Genomic DNA, 23260 nt, shown 5'->3' on the forward strand with positions numbered 1-23260 from the left:
ATAGAAAGAGCTCAAAAAGAGATCAGATAGGAGGTTGCTAAAATAATTCTGCCTGGAAGTAATGTGAACCTGGACAAGAGTGGAAGCAGTAGGAATATTATCCTAGCCTCAAAATAACAGCAAACCTCACCATTGAACAAATTTCATAAAGCTCTCTTAAGTCCACTTTAAAATAAAAATGAAACAAATATAGCCTCTTACAGAATCTGAAATCATAATTGTTACTTGAAAACACATTAAAAATAATAAAACTCCACAAATTTTACAATTCTCAACTGGAGGAAGGTAAATAGAACCTTAAATGTAAGTTTAAGCAATTTAAGACAAAGAACTGGATGCAATGAAATTCAAAATAATTTTTTTTCACTTAGGGAATATTTTATTCTTATAGGAGGGCCCAAATACAATTTGGGGCTAAGGTAAATTCACCACATTGTTCCCATAATTATAATTTCATCAAATTCTAAACACGGCAAAGCTGAACTAGATGGAGGCTAAGGGAACTTCGGACCAGTCTCAGTTGGCACTGCATATTCAATAATACTGCAGTTCCTGGGGTAAAACTCGTAAGGCTAGTCCTCTGCAGCAATGCAGTCAGTGATGTCATACTCACAACGCAGCAACAGCAGCGAGAGGAAGGCAACAGCCTGCCACCTCCCCACCATACACATTCTGTTCTCCTCTCTTCATGATGAGATGACTTAACGATGAGATGCCCCTCTGAAATGTCACATACTATCCATCAGGCAGGCAGCTCCTGAAAGCTCTGTGCCAGTGAAAGGGCTAATTGGCACAAACAGAAAACCATAGACAATCTGCTCAGTTGGAATAAAGTCAAGGTCCAGGCTAGCAAGGAAGCAGGATTGGGTCCCTGTCCCCACAAAAGGATCACTGACCCTGTCACCCCTTTATGGTAATGGGTAGATGGTTTAAATGTAAAATGAACGTGCCAAAATACACTAACATTTCCCAAAAGTAGATTTTTATGGCAATGGGGGTAGGGGGTAAGAAGGATGGACAGGTAGTACATCTCCACTAGTGAAGAGGTAGATTACTACTACCACAGGCATTATTAATAACAATGATATCAATTCCTGGGCCACAGTAGGGACTTTAAAAATGTTTGATTTGTTGAATAATTAATTGATGATATAATTAGCATTTATACTGTGCTTAAGGGTTTTTGCAAAGCACTTTACATGCTGTGAGGAAGATACTCTTATTATCCCCCACTGTACAGATGAGGAAACTGAGGCTGAGAGATTAAGTCTCTTGCCCAGGGTCATACAGCTACTAAGAGTCTGAGGCAACATTCATAATCAGATCTTCCTGCCTTCAAGTTCAATACTATCCCCTGAGCCACCTAGCCACCTACACTGCAAGTATCTGTGTTCTAGTGTACCCCCCCCCCAGTAGAAGCAGCACCTATCTTCCTTCAAATGCTCTCCCCTCACATCATAGGGTAAGCAAATGAAGTGGGGCTTTTGTCTGCTTAGGAGTAAACTTCTTTCCCTACAGTCCTCAGTGTTCCCTGACCAATAGGTTCCTCTGGAAGGAATCCCAGCCAAAGACTCACCATAGGTCCTGCCTCGGTCCCTTAATACCAGAAGGCTTTCTCTTCAGCTCTACGGCCCTGTCTTCCCCATTATTCCTTCCGAGTCCCAGCCCATTGCACCCTTCTTTGGCCATCTCCTCATGGCAGGGCTTGGATTCCAGGTTGTGGAACCGTCCCCAGACCCCACATCCCATCACCTTCCTCATACCCTAGAGACTGGCTCCTCCTGCAAGGGCCAAGGAACCATAGAGGGGAAGGCAGCCCTGGATGTAAGTAAGGCTGCTCACTCACTCACAGGTCGCCAGGTTTCATATTTCTGTTTTGTATTTGTATTTCATTGAGGAGTAGGACCCTTCCACAACTCCTGGCTGAAAAACAACAATAAACAAAAACAACTAAGCTGTATGAGCTTGAGCAACAAGGATAACGGTGATTACTATGTTTCGCTTCTCTGTAACCCTACAAAGTTGTTATAAAAATGTTTTTAAAAATATAAAAAGGTGGGGGGGGGCAGCTGGGTAGCTCAGTGGATTGAGAGTCAGGCCTAGAGATGGGAAGTCCTAGGTTCAAATCTGGCCTCAGACACCTCCCAGCTGTGTGACCCTGGACAAGTCTCTTGACCCCCCATTGCCTACCCTTACCACTCTTCTGCCTTGAAGTCAATACACCAGGGGTCGGTAACCTTTTTGGCCATGAGAGCCATAAACACCACATTTTTTAAAATGTAATTTTGTGAGAGCCGTACAGTGCTCACAGTGCACTCCTGTAACAGTGCCTGAAAAAAAATTGACTTTATGGCTCCTGCAGAAAGAGCCATATCTGGCCCTCAAAAGAGCCAGATATGGCTCCAGAGCCATACGTTGCCAACCCCTGCAACACACAGTATTGACTCCAAGATGGAAGGTAAGGGTTTAAAAAAAAAAATATATATACACACACACACACACACACACACACACACACACACACACACACACACACATATATAAAGGGGCAGTTGGGTGGCTCAGTGGATAGTCAGGCCTGGAGTCAGGAAATTCTGTGTTTAAATCTGGTTGTGTGACCCTGGGCAAGTCCTTTAATAATCCCCATTGTCTGGCACTTACAGCATGCTCTTCTGTCTTAGAACCAATATGTATTGTTGATTCTAAGACAGAAGGTAAGGGTTTTGATAGAGAGATAGATAAGTACATAGGTACATATATATATGTATATATATGTGCATACATATACATATAATGTTTGTTATGTATAATGTGTCCATTAAAAAAAAACACCTAGAAAAAAATTCCCAAATGCAAAGTCAATATAGAAGAAAATAAAATGTTAGACCAGTGGGCTACTGAAAGGCAAGATAAGCACATTTTCATTTTGTATATTGCTGCTTTGAAATATCTGTGAAGCTACTCAGCAGAAAACTATTTTTGTTGGAATCTGAGAATGTCTTGTCTGTCACAATTTCATTTTAATATCCATACAAGGCTGTTTAGCTGCAGAAAGAATCAGGTAGGTACACTGTCAAAACAGCAAAGACTAAATATAACTCAAATGAACTGATCCTGCAAAAAACCAAGATTGATGAAATAATTAACTCGTGCCTCAATTTCTGTCTAAAAGTAGCTTCTTTCCAAGAGGATTTTAATGTTCAACTATCAGAAGGAAAAATAAAGAAGACTGACAACCTTAGTATGAGGTCCCTACAGAAGAAGATTTTAGAAGTAGATTTCCTGTTTTTGAACATAGAATTCCAGAAAAACTCCATTATTCTTTCATTTCTGATGCCCTATCGTGGACAAAAGAAATATGACAATTTTTAAAAAATATTATTGTTCTATTCCCTTTTTGCAGCCCAGTCCAGCATTTACATATTCTGATTTGTAGGCCTTTCACCAGATGAGCATTCAATAGCTGGGCCAGTAAGTTACTGGCAGAGCTTTGAGATGATGCAAATGAAAAGACATAACATCTATAGGTTGTATTCATGTTAGTGAAATGTTAGAGCATTATTGTATTAACATATACATATTGTATTAACTCAAGTAAAACTCAAATTTTATTTTAAATTGGCCTATTTAGAATTTAAACATTTTTGATTTTTCAAATAATGCATGAAGATGACTTCATAACATTGTATGATGAGGACAGTTTGCATCTCAACTAAAGAGCAAAATATTCTTCACAATTTAAAAATAAAATTTAGTTTCTTAGTTTGTGAATTTTAATTCTTTGGAATTTGGATCTTGCCAATTCATGGGACAGGTTTTTAATAGTGGTTTTGAACAAGCCCTTGACTATGAATATCTAAAAAAGTAGCTTATTCTGCTAAATATAAACATTATTTTTCTGGTTAGGAAATCAGGTACCAGTGGACAGCTAAAGAGAAGAAGCACTTATAATTTTTCTATGCCCAAACAAAAATGATATTTACCTTTAAAAATTAAAGCTAAAATGTTCATCATTTGAGGAAACTAGAATATTAGTAATGCCTTTTTTCAGCCTTTCAAATCTGTTATTTGAGAAACAGAGGTCAAACCAGTAATTTCTCATATTAAGATTCATGGCACCCGATTGGTTCCCACACAGAAAGGAAATATGAAATAGAAGACAATGGCCACCTCCACTTTTATCACCAATATGAAGTAACTATCTAAGCATTGCTGAGACAACAGGATGAAGCAGAGACACAGCTACTATTAATATTTTGCCAAGTATTTGCTCAGTGTTTTTGGTTTACTTTCTTAAGTGGTAAATAACAATAAGAAACATCTTGTCCCAAAGAGGAACTCAATGTTTTCAGAGGCAGAAATATAAGGCCTTCTAAAAAAACAAATACTACTGATAATTTACTCACTGAAATAGAATAAAACATTAAAAACACTCCAGCATTACCTGACAATTCTTGTTTCACAAAAGAAAGCACAGCCAAATAAACCTGGCAGTCTGCTATAATTATTTGCCTCTGAAGTCGATCAACCATAGAAGGTGCAGATTTTCGGGCATCAACCTGTTTGAATAATGCAAAAAAAGGAAAGAAAATGTCATAATAAAGCATAAAATTGGCAATCCTGTGTACTACCCTTTTCAGATATCTATTCTTTTCATTGAATGAAATAATTCCAAAATTAGAATTGTGAAACAGAATTACTCAAAAATGTGTCATGATTAATCAGTTAGACTGTTTACAGTCCCATTAAGAGATGACTTGTTATTTTAAAAATGATGCCTATGAAACATCTAGACAAATTTACAGAATTAGAAAAAGAGTCTGAAAGTGTTATGTAACTACAAGTGAATTTTAAAAACCTGTTCAAATAAAAAAATATTTTTATTGATATCTTTTGTTTTTATATTACCTACAATTCCCACTGTTCCAAATCCATAGTTTCCCACCTCTTAACAAATGGGAGTGGGGTGCCTTCTTAGAGCTCTTCTTTGGGGTCAAGTCATTTAACCATTCTCAGCCTCAGGTTCCTCATCTATAAAATGAGCATAATAATAGCATCTACCTCCCCTGGTTGTTATACGGATCAAATGACAGATGGTTAAGTATTTTACAAACCTTAAAGCACCATATAAATGCCAGTATATTAGCAAACCATAATAACAATAATAAGAGATAGGATTTATACAGTGCCATGTGCCAGCCACTGTGCTAAGAATTTTATGAACAGCACCTCAGTTGATCCTCCCGACAACCCATTGAGATAGGTACTACTGTTATCCCCATCTTGTAGATGAGAAAACTAAAGCAAACAGAGGGTAAATGAATTGCCTACAGTCACACAGCTAGTAAATGTTTGAGGCCACATTGAACTTTGAGTCTTCCTGACTCCAGGCTCCCAATGTCTATCCACAATCCCTTCTACCTGCCCTTCTTTCACAGCAAACATGCTTGGGAGTGCTTTTTGGGAGGAGGGGGTATATATTATTTCCTAAAGATGAAAACGGGATGTGGTCTACAGTTTGCAACTAAATTTGGAATAGTAAAGCCTGTCTTGTGAAATATAAACCTAGATAACATTGGTAAGACAGAAATAGGCATTTGTAAACAATTCCTAAATTTTCTGGTTTCTCTGTTAAGTATCATCTTGTGTTTCTTTGACAGGATATGGGAGATAGGGCTTAATAATGAGAATAGCTGTTATGACTAATATTCCCCTTTTTGTCCTTATGTCCTCAAACAGACTCCTTTTTCTGAATCTTTAATTGATAAGATCTTGGGACCACCAGACTAAAGATACTAATAGGTCTTCTTCCCTCCCTAACCTGCAACACAGAAGGGTTTGTTGTCAGAGTGAAAGAAGGAGCTGGCCTGAGATCCAGTGTGGAAGAAACTCAAATTTTAGGCTCAATTTTGCTTCTTTGAGAGGTTGTCTCATGTTGACCATACTACTGTTGAAATAGCAGGAGAGAAAAAAATTGGGGACCCTAGACAGTGAACTAATTTTTTAGTTGTAAAAGCTGTCTTATAAAAACCTTAACTGCCTATAGATAATTTGGTTCTGCCTAGCATCCCTTGGAACTGCCCTGTAATAAAAAGAAAAAAAGTGTGGAGGCAATGGTCCTCTCACTGTTGTTCCCCACCCTCCTTTATGGAGAAAAAGAATTGTTATTCATTTATGATGCAATCTGAAGGGTAAATTTTCTTTTATATGTAGTTTCCCAGATATCATAAAACAGGCTATGAGGAGTCAGTCTGACCAAAATAAAAGTTAGTGATCAGGTCCTAAATTTTAAGGCATAGAGATTAGCTTCCCAACAAAAAAAAATTCAGAAGACTTGTTTTGTTCTGGTGATGACTTGGTTCTTGATGCCAGAGTGCAAATTGCATCAGGTTTATGGTACTGAAAAACTCTGAGCATAAGTCCATTTGGTTCTCAGAACCAGCTTAGTTAAGAGAAGGCTCATCACAAATCTGAGCATTATGTATGTGATAATTGGGGGGGGGGCTACAACAACTCATAAAATGCACAAAAATTTTTAAAAATTGCTTCTCAGCCTACATGGCACTCTTTTGTTTCTGTAGCGATGACTGCAAAACAGTGGAAATAGGGTGCTAAAAATCACACAATTCTTAAACTGTCTGAAAACACTAAATTGTTACTACTCAAAGGAATGACCTTCGTTCCACTACTGAAGACTAGCATAATGGGAAAAAATTCCCAGACTTGGAATCAGATGACCCAAGTTCAAGTCTGTCAATTACCAGTTATGTGATTTTAGGCAAGTCTGAGCATCAGCACATATAAAATGGGAATAAAAATATTACCTAGTTCACAGGGTTGCTAAGAGAAAGTAGTTTGTAAAACTGTAAAATATTTCATAAATTCAAGCTTTGACTCAAATGATCTATGGAATTCAGGAAAATGAAATTTAATACAGATAATGGCTCTCTCAAAGATTACCAATAACTCCAACCACTAAATTTGATGATTTATTTTTCTTAGTCCTTAACCTTGCAGACTTTAAATTGCCAATGACTACCATCTAATCCTATAAATCTTCCCTTCCCTTGGCTTCCATAGGTTCTCTCTCTTTTTTTTTTAAACCCTTACCTTCCATCTTAGAATCATTAGTAGGTATTGGTTCCAAGGCAGAAGAGTGGTAAGGACTAGGCAATGGGGGTCAAGTGACTTGCCCAGGGTCACACTGCTAGGACGTGTCTGAGGCCAGATTTGAACCTAGGACGTCCCTTCTCTAGGTCTGGCTCTCAATCCACTGAGCCACCCAGCTGCCCCCATAGGTTCTCCTTCTATCGGTATGATTACTCCTTCTTGGTGTCCCCTACGCTAAATCACTATCCAATTCCCACCCTCCAAGTGCTGCCCAGGGCCCTGCTTTTCTTTCTTTTTCTATACTATGGTGATCTTGTCCATCTCATCCATTCAATTATCATTACGCAGCTCCAATCTAAATCCTAGATTCTATCCCTGCACTTTATGTTTTCTGGACATCTCTCCAAGGGATGTCTCCCTGGAGTATGAAGCTAAACATGTCAAAAAACTAAACTTACATAGTCCTCCCCCAAATCTTCACCTTCCCCAAACTCTCTTGTTTGTATTGAGCTTATTATCACCTTCCTATTCACCTCAGTTCATAGCTTGGAAAATCTCCTCCATTCTTCCTTCTCTCTTGCCTTTGATATCTAAATCATTTACTAAATAATTCCAATCAATTCTACCTACACATCAACTCTCTCATTTGTTTTTTTATTTCTCTTCACAGTTCCTGTTCTAGTTTGAGCCCCCTTATCATCTTTTACCTAGTCTACTATAACAGTTTCCTAACAGGTCTCCCTGTTTTTAAGCTCTCTCCTATCTAATCCATGCTCCATAGAGCTAGCAAAAATATTCTCCCTGAAGCATAGATGTATTGATATCACTTCCCTGCTCAAAAACCTTTCATGGTTCCCTATTAGGACAAAATACAGATTGCTTAGTCTGGTATCCAATGCTTTATACTGAAAAAAGATAAAAATTAAAATTACCTCTAGTTTCTACTGTATAGATTTCTATTACATTGATTCTACAATATAATTGATTTTTATAATTGAGTGTGCATCTGCCAGAAATCATCTTTCTACATCCTTGAGTTGAGATCAGAAAATCAGTTTTTTGTCTCCGTTTAAAGCCATAATTAAAAGAAAAACTCTTTTCTATCATACCTTATCTTTAAAGGCCTAAAAGCTGATCTGGTGTGTATGTGTGTGTGTGTGTGTGTATTTTTTTTAAACTCCTACCTTCTGTCTTGGAGTCAGTACTGTGTATTGGCAGAAGAGTGGTAAGGGCTAGGCAATGGGGGTCAAGTGAATTGCCCAAGGTCACACAGCTAGTAAGTGGCTGAGGCCAGATTTGAACCTAGGACCTCCTGTCTCTAGGTCTGGCTCTCAATCCACTGAGCCACCCAGTTGCCCCCTGATCTGGTACATTTCTACAAGGTATATTGTCTGTCCTTACCTGTACTTATATAATTTATTGGTTAATAGTAGCCCAACTAATAAATTGATCTTGCTCAGTCTCTCAATTTATCTTAATTTTCAATGTAACAATACAATCTAGCTCCTATCTAAACTTTTCTATTATACCTTATAGTACTACTCTCTTTCATGCTTTCTACATTCCAGGAAAACGAGACTACTAACTGTTCACCCAACACATTTCATCTCCTGTTTCCATGTAATCCCACAAATTATCCTCCCATCTTTGAATGGATTCCTTCCTCATCAATGTCTTTCAAAATCTTCTTAGTTAAAGGCTTATATCAGGTGCCAACTCCACTGCAAACTAATAACCCAGTTGCTAGTACTTTCTCCTTTCTCGAACAATGTACTACACTTTATTATATGCATATGTAGATGTGATATGGTCCCAATGAGATGTAAACTCTTTGGGGTAAGGACTTTTTAATTTTTTTGCTTTGTATCACCAGTGCCTATCATACTGCTTTGCACACAGTAGTTATTTAATAAATGTTAAAATTTGAATAAATGTCAAATCTACACTCTGGTTCAAAAAAAATCAATTGTACAAATACAGGATAGGAAAGTATGGCTACATAACAGTCATCATGTGAAAGAAATCAAGGAGTTTTGATGGGCTGATAAAGGGAGGAAAGTTCTGTTGTCTTCTGTACTAGTTAGAATATTGATTCATACTGATTTTAGGTCTGACAGTCAAATTTTGGGAAGAATACTGACTGTTTAGAGTGTGTCCAAAAGAAGGTCATAAGAACTGTGAGGAGAATAGAAACCATGTTTGTTCTAAGATAATGAGCCCAAGAATCTAAAGAAATTAGGTCTACAGAAGTGCTGAGTTCAGGGGGGTGATGGCTATTTCCTCCCTCCTGCAAAACAGAATTTCACATTCTCATGTAATACTAACTCCATGAAGGGTGGCAGCAGTATAATTCAGGCCTTGCCTAATTCTGAAGTGCTGCTGGGAAAGGATTTTTCAGAAGTATAGTAAACAAAATTAAAATTAATGTTTTTGAAATATGACAGCTCTAGGAATGGAATTCCTGAATATTATTTTAGTATAGAAGCCCTTTGAATGAACTGTACTTAATAAATGAAAATGCAAGTTCCTTAATGTCAGTCTTGTCTTGGGTTTTTCCCTTTATATTTTTGGTACCTGGCATTCTGCTTTACAAGTTATAAACATTTATTGAATATAAATGAATTCAAGTGCTTGAAATACTGGCAAGGGGATTAGGAATTAACTTTGTTTTACTTTCCTTGAAAACAGAATTAGAAGCAATACACTAAAGTTACACAAAAGAAAATGTCATCATATAAGGGGAAAAAAAATCCTAAAAAGTTGAATAGATTGGAGGACGCTCTTGTCTCCATCATCAGAAGTCTTTGAGCTAGAAGAATTACATTTCTCAGGAATGTTCCTGAGAGGGCTCCTACTCCGAGTGAGACAGGTGATGGAATTCTTTCCAATTCTGAAATCTTATGATTCTGTGATACACATTTTGGAAAAATGATACAGATAGACAGTGAGCTGGGCTTCAGAATTGGGGGGAGGAGTTTGCAATAGATTATATTTGAGAAGTAACCAAGTGATTTTATTCAATTATATAATTTTATTCCATTATATAATTGTACAATGATCCCTGCTTGCTACAACAAAAGTCCATTTCTTGAACACCCACATTCTCCAAGTGATACAGCATGGCTTTCCAAAGTGGAAAATTTATAGAAAACATGGACAAAAATTTCACAGGAAGGAGAAGAGACACCAACAAAATGATAGCTCCCAAGAATCAAAGTGACAAGTTATCCTTTTCAATATCTCTTGTTCCTCCAGTAAAATATAAGTTTCTTGAGGGTAGGGGCTGCTCCCGTTTTGCTTCTGTTTCCCCTCAGTGACATTCACAGTGTTTTGAATTATAGGCTATATATATATATATATATATATATATATATATTTTTTTTTTTTTTAATTAAAGAGTAACACTTGGCTTCCCACATACTCAGTTAAACATGGAAATAAGTCTTGCTCCTATGCCTCATATCCTTCTTAACTTTTCCCCCAAGGAACTCCCAACATTTCTTAAGAAGTCTTCAGAAGTCTAGTACAGTAGAGTTATTTTACCCTTTTTGTATCATTGTATACCTTTGGCAGATTGATGAAATCTATGAATATAGACCTCTTCTCAGAATAATGTTTTTAAAGGCACAAAAATATACAATATTACAAAGGAAACCAATTATACTAAAATACAATGATTAAAACAAAATGTAGGTTCCCAGGCACAGGTTAAGAAATGCTGCCTGAGAGTGAATTGAGTTTGGAGCTTTAAGAACAGGGGGTTTAAATGAGAAACAAAAATAAAACGAAAAAGATTGCTAAAAAAACTTTTTCTGTGTGACCCTGGGCAAGTCACTTAATCCCCATTTCCTAGCCCTTACTACTCTTTTGCCTTGGAACCAATACATAGTACTGATTCTGAGGCAGAAGGAAAGTGTTTGAAAAAAAAGTTTTTTAAACATACTTAGAAAAAATAATTCATGCTCTCAGATAAAATTATTGTGAGGTGAATAACAAGAAGAGTCAAGTTGACTAATGGTTTGTCTATGGGCTTAATATAATGAACACAACAAAGATTCTACATATTGGTGAGAAAGCATAAAAGCTATTGTGGTCAACCTGTGAGTGTGTGGCATGTTCATTAAATTATTTTTCTCCTATAAATGTCATTTTAAGAAGATGAAATAGTTAGAGCTTACCTGGTAGTTACAGAAATGACTGCTGTAAAACATCATATCTACAGTAAATTTTACTAAATATTAACTAAAAATAAGCTTTAAAGATATGAAGTCCTGGGTTCAAATCTGGCCTCAGATACCTCCTACTTGTGTGACCTTGGGTAAGTCACTTTAACCCCCCACTGCTTCACCACTATTTGGCCTTGGAACGAATACTTAGTATTAATTCTAAGACAGAAGGTAAAGATAAAAAAAAAAGAAACTTTTAAAAAGTCCATGCAATAAGAAAAAGAAATATAAGAGTTTCAAAGTATCCACAGGTGATTTTTAAATTTTTAGCTACTCTGAATAACATCTATAACTAGAGCCTAGGCAGTACTAGACAATTTGGAAACTGTGATTGGTCCCTGTGAAAAGGGGCAGGGACAAGAAATCACCATAAAGAGCCATGAATCTTGTGTCTTGAGTCAGTCTTGTGGAGAGAGTCTCCTGACTGGAGAGAGGCTTCCAGGGAGTTTAGCTGGAGACTGCAACTTTCATGGGCTTGTAGCTTGGCTTCAACTTGGACTCTGACTCCTGGACTACTTCATGGGGTGAGTGAAAGGCTGACTCCTTTCCTAGTATCTGGAGAGACTAGCTTCCATCTTTCTGACTCAAGATATAATAAATATTGGTGACCACATAATTTCATAAAATTATTGTCCAACCATTACTTTTCACCTTTACACCTAATTATATATATTTTTAAAAAGGGCCATGATGTGATCATATTATTGTGTGCTAAAAAATTTAAGTCCCTGAAATATATTGGTAGAAGTTTTCTTGTTTGTTTTCAATACATTAATACAAAGGGACTGAAAAATTCTTGGAAATGTTTTTCCTATATTTTCTTGTTATCCACTTAAAAGTAAAAATACCTACTAAGTGAAATCTCAAGAGCAAAATTTAATAAAGAAAAGGTTTTGTTCAAGAGTAGTCATACCCATGTGTCAAAGGTCAACAAATAAAGACCATTCAAGTGTTAAAAATGTCTTCCTGAGAGAAAAATTAATATTGAACCTTCCCATCTCTCCCACCCTAATTTCTAACTCATAAATGTCAAATTGATGACTTTGAGAAATCTCTAGTTGCCCTTGGTAACTTACTCAAGAAAGGTAGAAAGGAACTTATGGGTTATTCAGAAGACTTTACAAGAGAAGTAGAAAAGATATCTCTACATAGGAATGCCAAATCATCATTACACACCTAAAGAATACCCATTATTATTGAATACAATATACTAAAAGACAATATTACTTTTAGGTATTCTATTAATCAGAAAACAGGTTCCAGTTGATAAATATGTAAATGAGTTTCTTATTCTTTTTAATAATAGAAAAATCAATGTTCTGATTACTAAATGCATGGCATAGTAGTAATGTCAGAACTGAGCAACAATATTTCCAAATGTCAAATTCATCATTTAAATGATGTTGTACTTACATTCTTCTTGATCTTATTCTTGATTGTTTCAATAACCCCAGCCTCTTCACTTTCACATAATTTTTCTGTCGTTTTCAAGTCATCACATGCCAATTGCATTTTTTCTTCCTCAAATGTCATCATGGCATTCTTCCAGAAATAAAAATGTGAAAGACTGAATTATAAAATACCAGAAAATTTAAGACAACTTATTACATCCAAGCTTTGACAGGGGAAAAATATATGCACATAAAATTACTAGCCCACCCAAAAGAAAAAATAATCTCCTTCAATTAGTTCTTACAAAAAGGAAAAATTCAATAGTCTTTAAATTTTCCAGAATCAAAATTTATCTTGGATTCAATTTTCTACCAGTAAATCTAATATAAAAAGCTACCATATTACATCGGTGATGAAAAATTTATACAAATAAACCTGTATGTAATTACTATTGAAACAATCTTTACTACCCGAAATTTGAGTGTTTTACTACTAATTAGAGTAACAAAGAACTTTTACCATCTGATTAGCACACTCAACTCCACTTTCACCCTCAGTACTCAGTTCTAAATCTATTCTGCCTTCTCAGAAGGTTCCTGGTTCCATAAAATGTTTCAGAGAAGTTCAAGGGGAATAAGTCATTTTAGAACAGACTGAAAAAATATTAGCTGTAGATCACTGAGTTAAATGCCTTCACTTTATAGATGAGAGAACTACAAGATGACTTATTTAAAGTCACAGATAATTTAGCTAAAGCATGAGACTGAAATCCAGTTCTATGGACTCCTGAGTCCTGTAGATTTTCTACTGTATTATAATATCATAGACTTATTGAGTGTCAGAAGTAGATATGAGCTCAAAAATTATCTGATCTGACATTGGAGAGTCTTTTCAAAAGATAACAATGGTTTTAGATTGCTATTAAAAAAAAGACCCACTGAAAAAAAACCCAAAATTCTGCTGTCCTCAGAAAAAGGACAGTGAGACCTAGCTTCCAAGTCAGATTTTCCTGCTCAACTAGTTGCTGTCATGGGGAGGAAGAAAAGTCAATAATAAAAGCCTTTATTAGTATTATTATTACCACTAACATCACTTCATATTTTTTAGTACTTTCACATATAAAAAAAGAAAAACGAAACAAAAATACCTCCCATCTCCACTCATCTTTATCATAACTCTAGGAAGAGTAAGAGGGCAGGCACAATTATTTTACATATGAGAAAACTGAAGCTTAAAGGATAAGATATTTTGCCTAAGGTCACATGTCTAATAAGTGAGTAGGAAAAAAAGACTAGAAAAACTAAGGTTTTTTTGAGACCTAAAAATCTAATGATTTTCTCATGCAGCAAGATTCTTCTTTAATACTGGGCAGAGAGATAACACTGACCATCTTTACTTGATGTACAAGTATAGATGACCATTTCTATATTTGATGCCATTTCCTGGTCTGCTAATACTAACTGAGAAGGCTAGACAATGCAGTGAAAAGTGTGTAGGACCTGGAATTAGGAAGACAAAATCCAGCCTCAAACATTTACTGGCTGTGTGACCCTGGGCAAGTCACTTAACTTTTTTTGGTCTCAGTTTCCTTTTCTGCAAAATGGAGATAATGATAGTACCTACCACCCCTAATAGTTGTGAAGGTTAAATGAAAAAATAAATCTAAAGAGCTTAGCCTGGTGCTTGACCCACAGCAAATGTTACATAAATATTAATTGCTGTTATTATTTCTATTCCTTTTGCAATTTGGTCAATTCTCCACACAAACACACTGTCAATGCCTCTACTTACCAGTCTATAATTGGAGGAAAGAAATGATTCTGTAAAATCCATTTACTGTTAAGATTTTCTAAAACACACTTTACTTAATGGGTTTTTTTTGCACAATATCTCATAAAGTTTTCTAAGTATGAGTTAAGAAAAAGTACTCAACTTAGTAACTCTTACCTACTATTCAATTTATTATATAACCAAGTTCTAATGTAATGATAATTGGCAAACTTTGGTTTGCCAATCCTAATCCACATTTATAATTATAGTATAATTTTATTACTTAAACTCAAATTTCATTCCTTTTAATAATCCTAGAGAGAATTTTCTCTTTTGGGCAGCTTTTTCATCTGTATCTATATTTTAACAATTTATGTTTTTTCTAATAAAATATAAAAGTAAAATATCAAAAATAAGAGCACTCATAAACAACTTAATTTTCAAATTAGGAAGAAAAATGACCCAGTATGCATTGCTTAATAATACAGGCTTATTTTCAATTTCAAATTCTATATTGTTTTTTCAAACAATAGGTAAAGAAGAGACATATGAAGCCTATTTATTCTTTTCTCCCTTTGTTTTATTCCCAAGTAAACTTACCAAAAAGCTGACAAAGCTGGCTCCAAAACTCATTAACGGGCTATGATTTCTGTTAAGGAAACACAAAAATTATTCCCATTTTAATCTTGATGCCCCCTTTTAAAAGTATGATAATTGTTATAATGATATAATCTTGGCAGTAGAAGGGTAGAAATGCTTCACTGTCCAGACAGATTCTGAAATTCTCTCAAACAGAAACCAAGAAACCAAGAAGGCTCTTTGGAATAGGAAGCCACATGGGCAGCACATTTGTTTCTACATTTTTGAGCCAACAATGTGTGATTTATAAAAATAGATTTCTATTCTACATAATGTTCAATATAGGTATTAAATATCAATGCTTCCAATCCAGTGTTCCTTTAGGTGCTATAGATAGATATACGAAGATACAGAAAATCAAGTTTTTGTTACCTCTGCTGGCTGACATGTACTATGTGACTATAGGGCAAGTCACCTAACTTTTCAGTGCTTTAAGCAACTCTCTTAAGATTATAAATTACAATCAATCAATTGACAAATATTTATTAAGTGCCTATTATGTGCCAAGCACTGGAAATACAAAGAATGGCAAAAAAAACAGCCCTTGCCCTAAGGAACTCAAAATCTAATGGAGAAGAATACATGTAAACAGCTATGTACCAGATAAATGATATAGGATAACTGGGAAATAATCAACAGAAAGACTTAAAGGAGACCAGGAAAGCCTTCTTGTAGAAAGTGGTATTTAAAGTGGGAACTTAAGGAAGCCAGGAAAACCATGAGGTAGAGATGAGCACTATAGGCATGGGAGTCAGCCAGTGAAAATGCCTGGAGAATTGGGGGATAGAGTATCTTGTGCAAAGAACAGCAAGGGTTGTAAAGTGTAAGAAAGAAGAAACCTGGAAAGGTAAAGAGAGACAGAGAGTTATGGAGAACTCTGAAGACCAAAGGGAAGATTTTGTATGAATCCTAGAGATAATAGGGAGCCACTGGAGTTTGCTGTCTAGGGGAATGACATGTTGGACCTATGCTTTAGAATTCTGACAATAATAGGGAGGTTTGGAGTTAAAAGATAATTTAATTAAACATGTTGAGTTTCAGATGTCTACAAGATATTCAACTCAAGATATCTAATAGGCAATTGGACATATAAGGCTTGAGGTCAGCAGAGAGGTCAGGGCCTGATAAATAGATTTGAGAATCATCAGCATAAAGATGACAATCAGACTGATTGGGAGACTATGAGATGACCAAGGGAACCAGCATAGAGGGAGAAAGGGGCGCAGGATGGACTCCTGTGAGCCAACTATGGTTAATGGACATGACCTGGAGGAAGATCCAGAAAAGGAGACTGAAAAGGAGTGGTCAGTTAGGTAGGAGGAGAATGAATCAGGGGGAGAGTATTGTTAAGAGAACTAGAAAAGAAGATAAAATCAAAGAGGGTGACTGACAGTGCCAAGGTCTACAGAGAGGCCAAGAAGATGAGGATTGAGAAAAAGGCCATTGGATTTAGAAATTAAGAGAACATTTTTTTTTGAGGAGGCCAGGTGCCAGACTGTAGAGTTAAGAAAAGAATGAGAGAAGATAACATAGAAGCATGTATTATAGATAACCTTCTCAAGGAACTTAACCACAAAAGGCAGGAAAGACGTGGGATGTGAATTAATAGGTATAGAAGGATCAAGTGAGGGCTTTTTGAAGATAGGGAAGACATAGGTATGTTTGTAGGCAGTAGGAAAGGAGTCAGTAGAGAGAGAATGAATGAAAGAATGGAGATGGTAGTGGGGGTTTCTTTTCCTATAGCAAGAGATCCTACTGGAAACTTGATAAAAGGGTGTTGTCTCTCTTCAGCTCAGCGGTGGGAGACTAATTAATGTAATGGGGCTTCTCCTCTTTCCCCAGAGGCTGAAGGTCAAGCAGGAGATACTATAACGGTATGTATCTAACTCCTACACACACATACACTGACTGGAAGCTAGAGACCAACTAGGAAAGAAAATCATGAAGATGAGGCAGAGTATAATATCTGCTCTTCTCTTCTGTCTTCCCTCTAGTGGCTGGACATCAGGGAGAAGACACAAAAAGTATAGATCTGCTCTGATAATCTATACCAGGAATTCCCTTCAATGATGAAATCACAAGTGTAGGCTCACCCCTAATCCTAAAAAGTAGGGTGAATAGTATTAAATATTAAACCTCAACGTCCTTTCCCTAACAGAGAAAGAAAATCCCAATCAAAAGAACAAAAAGAAAAGGGCTTGAGGGCAGAAGAGTAGAATAACAAGGAAAGGCGGTGTGAATCAATGATCAGGCAACTAGCATTAGACTTGAGCAAACAATATGTAACAGAAGAGGAAGAACAATTCCTAATAACAGAGGGAAGGTGAAGACAAGAGCTTCTTAGGGCTGTATCAACAGGGAGTTAAAGGCAAAGGAATAGAGAGAGTAGAAAGAAACAATAATATAGGTAAGTAAAAGTTATTCATAAGTCAATTGTTTGAAGATTGGAGACTGTATTCTATATGATACTATGTTATTTCTATTTTAAGGAACTAACCAGAATGAACTAAGTTTCGTTTCAAATCAACTTAAATTACATTCCACTAGCAACCTATGGGACTGATGTACTACTGTAACCTATTTAAATAAACTTCTTTAAAGAGTGACTGTGAATAACATATTCATACTTTTTAAAAGCATATCAGCCTTAAAATAGTGTGCATATACCTAAAGTACATATATGAACCTTTCAAGGTGTACATATCTAATTTATAAGAATAATTTTGGTATAGTAACCCCATTCACTAATGATAGCTTTGAATTTAAAATTATTTCAAAATTAAAATCTTATGAAGGTCTTACGAAACACATTTTCCATGAAGGAAGATAGAATTTCAGAGATGGAAAGTACCTTAGAAAATCACCTAGTCCAACCTCTCTAATTTTACAGATAAGGCTACTAAGATCTAGGAAAAGTGAAGCAGTTTCCACAAGGCCACACAGGCTTTAATAAAGTAAATGACTCAGGATGGGGTGGGAGGTTGGGAGGACAGCTAAGAAAGTCACTAATTTGTATCTACTCAATCAATTATAACAACTATATTCTTTGTTTCACTTTTACTGTCATGAGTGAACAACTGACAGAATTGAATTCAGGCTACCAAGAACCAATATTTGAAAAGCCTCCTAAAAATCAGTTGGGTACAAAGAAACACATACCCATACAAATAATCAATACACACACACACACACACACACACACACACACACACACACACACACACACGCTACAGACACCCATACCACTAAAATAAGAGACAAAATTGAAATTTTAAAATATAAAACATATTTGATCATAATTCATTGTTTATCTTATGAGATTTTAAACAGTACATCTCCTAAAAGAAGTCCTACTTCTCTCCTCTTTTTCTATTTCCCCATCATTTGCTCAAAGGAAAACTATTCCTAAGTGGGTTCTATGTTAGCAAGGAAAGAGTGGTGGTGGATGGAAATGGTTTGGTTACTTGGTCTTTTTTAGTATTCACTTCATTGACAAGTTTTGGTGTATCTACATTTTACTTACAGATGTAATCCAAAGTTTGCCTCTCTCACAACATTTTAAGTACATTTCTGCCTTTGATTTGCATTTCTATTAGTTAGTGGCCTCACATGGAAGACTACAGGATCCTGTAATTAACATCTTTATTTATTCTATAAGACAGCATGTAAGCTTAGTTGTTTCTACTCCCACTTACCGAAATCCCCTGGAAATAGGGTGTTTAGTGGCACATTTAAATCTTTTGTCAGAAGAAAGATGGTTAAAAATATTTTCTGAGAAGCTACTAAGAAAAATTATTTAATTCTTCCAAAGTAAAATGAATAGGAATAATGCTATGCCTTGTATAAACCTTCACCAAGCCATGTAGCTCTACCCTTAACAGCTAGAAAAATACATACCATCATACTGTCAGTATTTTAAATCTGAGTTACTTTTTTCTTCAATATCTCTATCATAATGAACATTCAATACACAGTCAATTATTTACTAACTTGCTAATGTACCAGTTAAGTACCAAAGATGAAGTCTTTTCTCTTTCTTCCCAAAAAGTTTTTATACAGAGAGAAGAGAGATGTCCACATAAGCATAATGCATAGAAAGGTATGATCAAGAATGAAAGGAGGCAAAAAGTGCTAAGAGTTCAGAGTTTTTGGTTGAGCAGTTCCTCTCAAGACACACAAATAAAGCTAGAAAAGGATTTTACTATGGAATTTTTTTTTTGCTGATGTAATCTAAGACTAATTCCAACTAACCCATCACTATTCTCTTCCTGGAAAACAAAGACAGCAATAATCCACTGGAATTGAATTTTAATGTGATTGTCATATTCATGGACAAATATTGTAAAGCTGTTTAGATTGAATAGGTAGGATGCTGCATACCCACAAAAAGAACAATTCATTTAAAGTGTTAATGATTTTTAAAAACTACTTCCAAAAATAACAAAGTAAAATTATCACTGCTATGCTAAAATCAATTAAAGAAATAAGTTCCATGAAAACAGGCTTTTTATAAAAGTAGGGTAGTTGGATTGAATGCTAAAAAATGTTCTTTTCTAAGAGAATGTTTTTAAACCAGTTGTCATTAATGATATCTAGGGGCAGCAAGATAATTATGATTATAAAATTTTTAAAAAAATTTAAAAGGAAATATTCACTCCCAAAACCAATGATTCACATAATGAGTTTGTGAATATATTATCTACATATTTTAAATATATACTCCCAAAATATACAAATGCATTCAAATTTCAAAATAAACAGGCATGAATGCCTGTTATCAATTCTCATGATCATGCTAATGATATTACTAAGTATAACAGTTTTTTTGATAGGTTAAATGGATTAAATAATAAAAGTCTTTTTAATAGAAAAATTATAAGACCACTCATAATAATCAAGGTGAGAGTTCTACTGGGGCATGAATTTGAATTTGTATTAAAAAAAAAAAGAAAATGCATAATGCAGATAGGGAATAATGGAAGGTAGTTTTTATAATTTAGATGATCACTTATTACAAAGTGAGAAAAACAGGAAGATATCTCTGCTGTTTTCCTACTTGGAAAAGGAAACAAGAAAATCAAATATTTGTCATGCACCTATTTTAATATGCCATAAACTTTAAAGCTTACCCCCTAAATTACTCTTTTCCATAATCCTGAAGCTTAGGTCCTTAAACTCTGTGGGATTCTGTATTTTCATTTCTCTCCATATTCAGTTCATCATCAAATTCTTCTGCTTCTTCCTTTACAGTCTGTTCCCCATTACCTCTCCTTTATAAATTTTGAGTCACTTCCCTTGTCTGGCCAAGTTCTTATTACCTCATAAATGGGCTACTATAATTGCGCCTAGCAGATCTCTCTGCTACTTCTCTACAATTCACTCTAAGCAGCTGTTCAAACCATCTTTCCTAAATATAGTTTTCATCATGTCACTCCTTTGCTAAAAGCTATCAAAGCCTTTCTAGAGCTCAGCTTAACAAATATAACTACAAGTCCTGACCTTCAAGGTCCTCTGACAATCTACCTCTTATCTCACTAACTTTATTTATAGCTCCTTCCTCAATCAGATTCTCTGCTTCAGCTAAGCAAATCTCTCCCAAACTTCAAAATGATTTGCATATTCTTAAACTTCCTAGATATTTTATACTGTCACTGCTGCTATTTAGAATGTCCTGCCCATTAGACTGGGGATTTAGAGATGGAAAGACTTTAGAGTTTTAATCTCTTTACAGATATAAAGTTAAGTGATTTGTTCAAGGTCACAAAAGTAGAGCAGGGTTTGGACTCAAATTCAAGTATTCTGAGTCCAAATAGAGAATTCATAAAATAGTACAACGCGGGTACAATAGCAAACTCACAGGAGGATATCCAAGAGACACAAAGGAGGAAGCATTTTGGTCTAGATTAAATTAAGGACAAAAATTGTATTTTCACCAACACAGATTTTTTCCTACAAATCACCAAAAGATAAGGAGGACAGAAATGAAGTGTTTAGGAGGCATCTCATATCAGAGATATAATATTAATGGTGATGAGGAAGCTTTAATTTTATGAACATATGATGGGGTAAATCCATCTTCCAATTCTCCTTCAAAACTTGGATTAAGAAACATGAAAAGGTAAATAAGAAAGAGGGGGGAAAGAAAGAAAACTCTTATTTTTACATTTGCTTCTTTAAGGGTTTCAATAAAATCAAATCATTTGTATTCCTATATGGAGAAATATTATGTGTAATTCTAAAAAATTGTACTCTGTTATAGTAATTAGAAGAATTAGTCATAAGGAGAGATTGGAGTACTAAATGGTCTAATATGATATGGGGGGCAGAAAATGGGAAGGGAATAGAAGATGGCACCAAGAGTAACTTGAAGGAATAAGAAAAATAGGATAATCTATATCACACAAATAGGACATGGGAAGGGGAGGGGATAAATACTATTATAAGAAGGAGAGGAAGAGAGCGTTAATAGGAAATACTTAAACCTTACTCTCAGCGGAAGTAATCCTGCGAGGGAAGAGTAGCTAGATTCACTGGGATATCAAATTCTATCTAACCCTAAGGATAAAGTTAGAAGGGATAAATCAAGGGGGCATTCGGGTGGGGAGCTCAAAAGGGGAGGGGAAGAGAGGGGGGGAATTTATTAGGCCTCAAAAAAATAATAAGAGGGAAAAGGAGGGGGTGGAAAGGGAAGTAAACCAAGAGAGGGGACAAGGGGGACTGATTTAAAACAAACCACTGGTTTAAAAGAAAATAGTGTAAGAAGAAGGGGCAGAACTAGGAGAAGATACCAAAATGTTAGGGAACACACAGCTGATAATTATAAACCTGAATGTGAATGGGATGAACTCACCCATAAAACAGGAGCATATAGCAGAGTAGATTAGAAACCAAAATCCTACCATATGTTGTCTACAAGAAACACACATGAGGCAGGTGGACATACACAGGATTAAGGTCAATGGCTGGAACAAAATCTTTTCGCCTTCAATTGAGAAAAAGAAAGTAGGAGTGGCAATCATGATTTCTGATAAAGCCAAAGTAAAAATAGATCTGATTAAAAGAGATAGGGAAGGTAATTACATCCTTATAAAAGGCAGTATAGATAATGAGGAAATAATAGTACTCAACATGTATGTACCAAATGGTATAGCATCCAGATTTCTAAAGGAAAAACTGTCAGAGCTCAAGGAGGAAATAGATAGTAAAACTATACTACTGGGAGATCTAAATATTCCTCTCTCAGATCTAGATAAATCAAACCAAAAATTAAATAAGAAAGAGATAAGAGAGGTGAATGAAATCCTAGAGAAATTAGATTTAATAGATATGTGGAGAAAAATAAATACAGACAAAAAGGAACACACCTTCTTTCAGCTGCACATGACACATTAGCAAAGACTGACCATGTACAAGGGCATAGAAACATGGCAAACGAATGCAAAAGAAAAGAAATAATAAATGTAACCTTTTCAGATTAATAATAAAACTAATAATCAGTAAGGGAACATGGACAGGCAAATAAAAAACCAAATGACTCTCCCAAATCAGATAGTAAAAGAAGTCATAGAAACAATTAATAATTTCATTGAAGAGAAGGACAATGATGAGACATCCTACCAAAATCTGTGGGATGCAGCTAAAGCAGTACTCAGGGGAATATTTATGTCATTGAGTGCATATAACAACAAATTAGACAAGGCAAGGATCAATGAACTGGGCATGCAAATAAAAAAACTAGAAAGGGAACAAATTAAAAATCCCCAGTTAAAAACTAAATTAGAGATTATAAAAATCAAAGGAAAAATCAACAAAATTGAAAGTAAAAGAACTACTGAATTAATAAATAAGACTAAAAGCTGGTGCTTTGAAAAAATAAATAAAATTGACAAAGTACTGGTCAACCTAATTTAAAAAAGTAAAGAAAACCAAATTATCAGTATCAAAGATGAAAAGGGAGACCTCACCTCTAATGAAGAGGAAATCAAGGCAATCATTAAAACTATTATGTCCAATTATGTGGCAATATATATAGCAATCTAGGTAATATAGATGAATATTTACAAAAATATAAATTGCCTAGATGAACAGAAGAAGAAATAGAATACTTAAATAATCCCATATCA

The 23260-nt window shown here is 35.3% G+C and overlaps 1 protein-coding gene across 1 annotated transcript in view; it reads right to left on the reverse strand.

The window, feature by feature from the left end:
- Nucleotides 1-23260, reverse strand: part of TTC39C (tetratricopeptide repeat domain 39C) — a 107005-nt gene that overhangs the window by 57534 nt on the left and 26211 nt on the right. The window contains exons 2-4 of the mRNA XM_044666556.1: nt 15099-15147; nt 12750-12878; nt 4445-4559 (exon numbers count right to left, since the gene is read on the reverse strand). Coding sequence (XP_044522491.1) covers nt 4445-4559; nt 12750-12878; nt 15099-15147 — 293 coding nt within the window. The remainder of the gene's footprint in view (nt 1-4444; nt 4560-12749; nt 12879-15098; nt 15148-23260) is intronic.

This window comes from Gracilinanus agilis, chromosome 1, assembly GCF_016433145.1.
Source record: "Gracilinanus agilis isolate LMUSP501 chromosome 1, AgileGrace, whole genome shotgun sequence".
NCBI lineage: Eukaryota > Metazoa > Chordata > Mammalia > Didelphimorphia > Didelphidae > Gracilinanus > Gracilinanus agilis.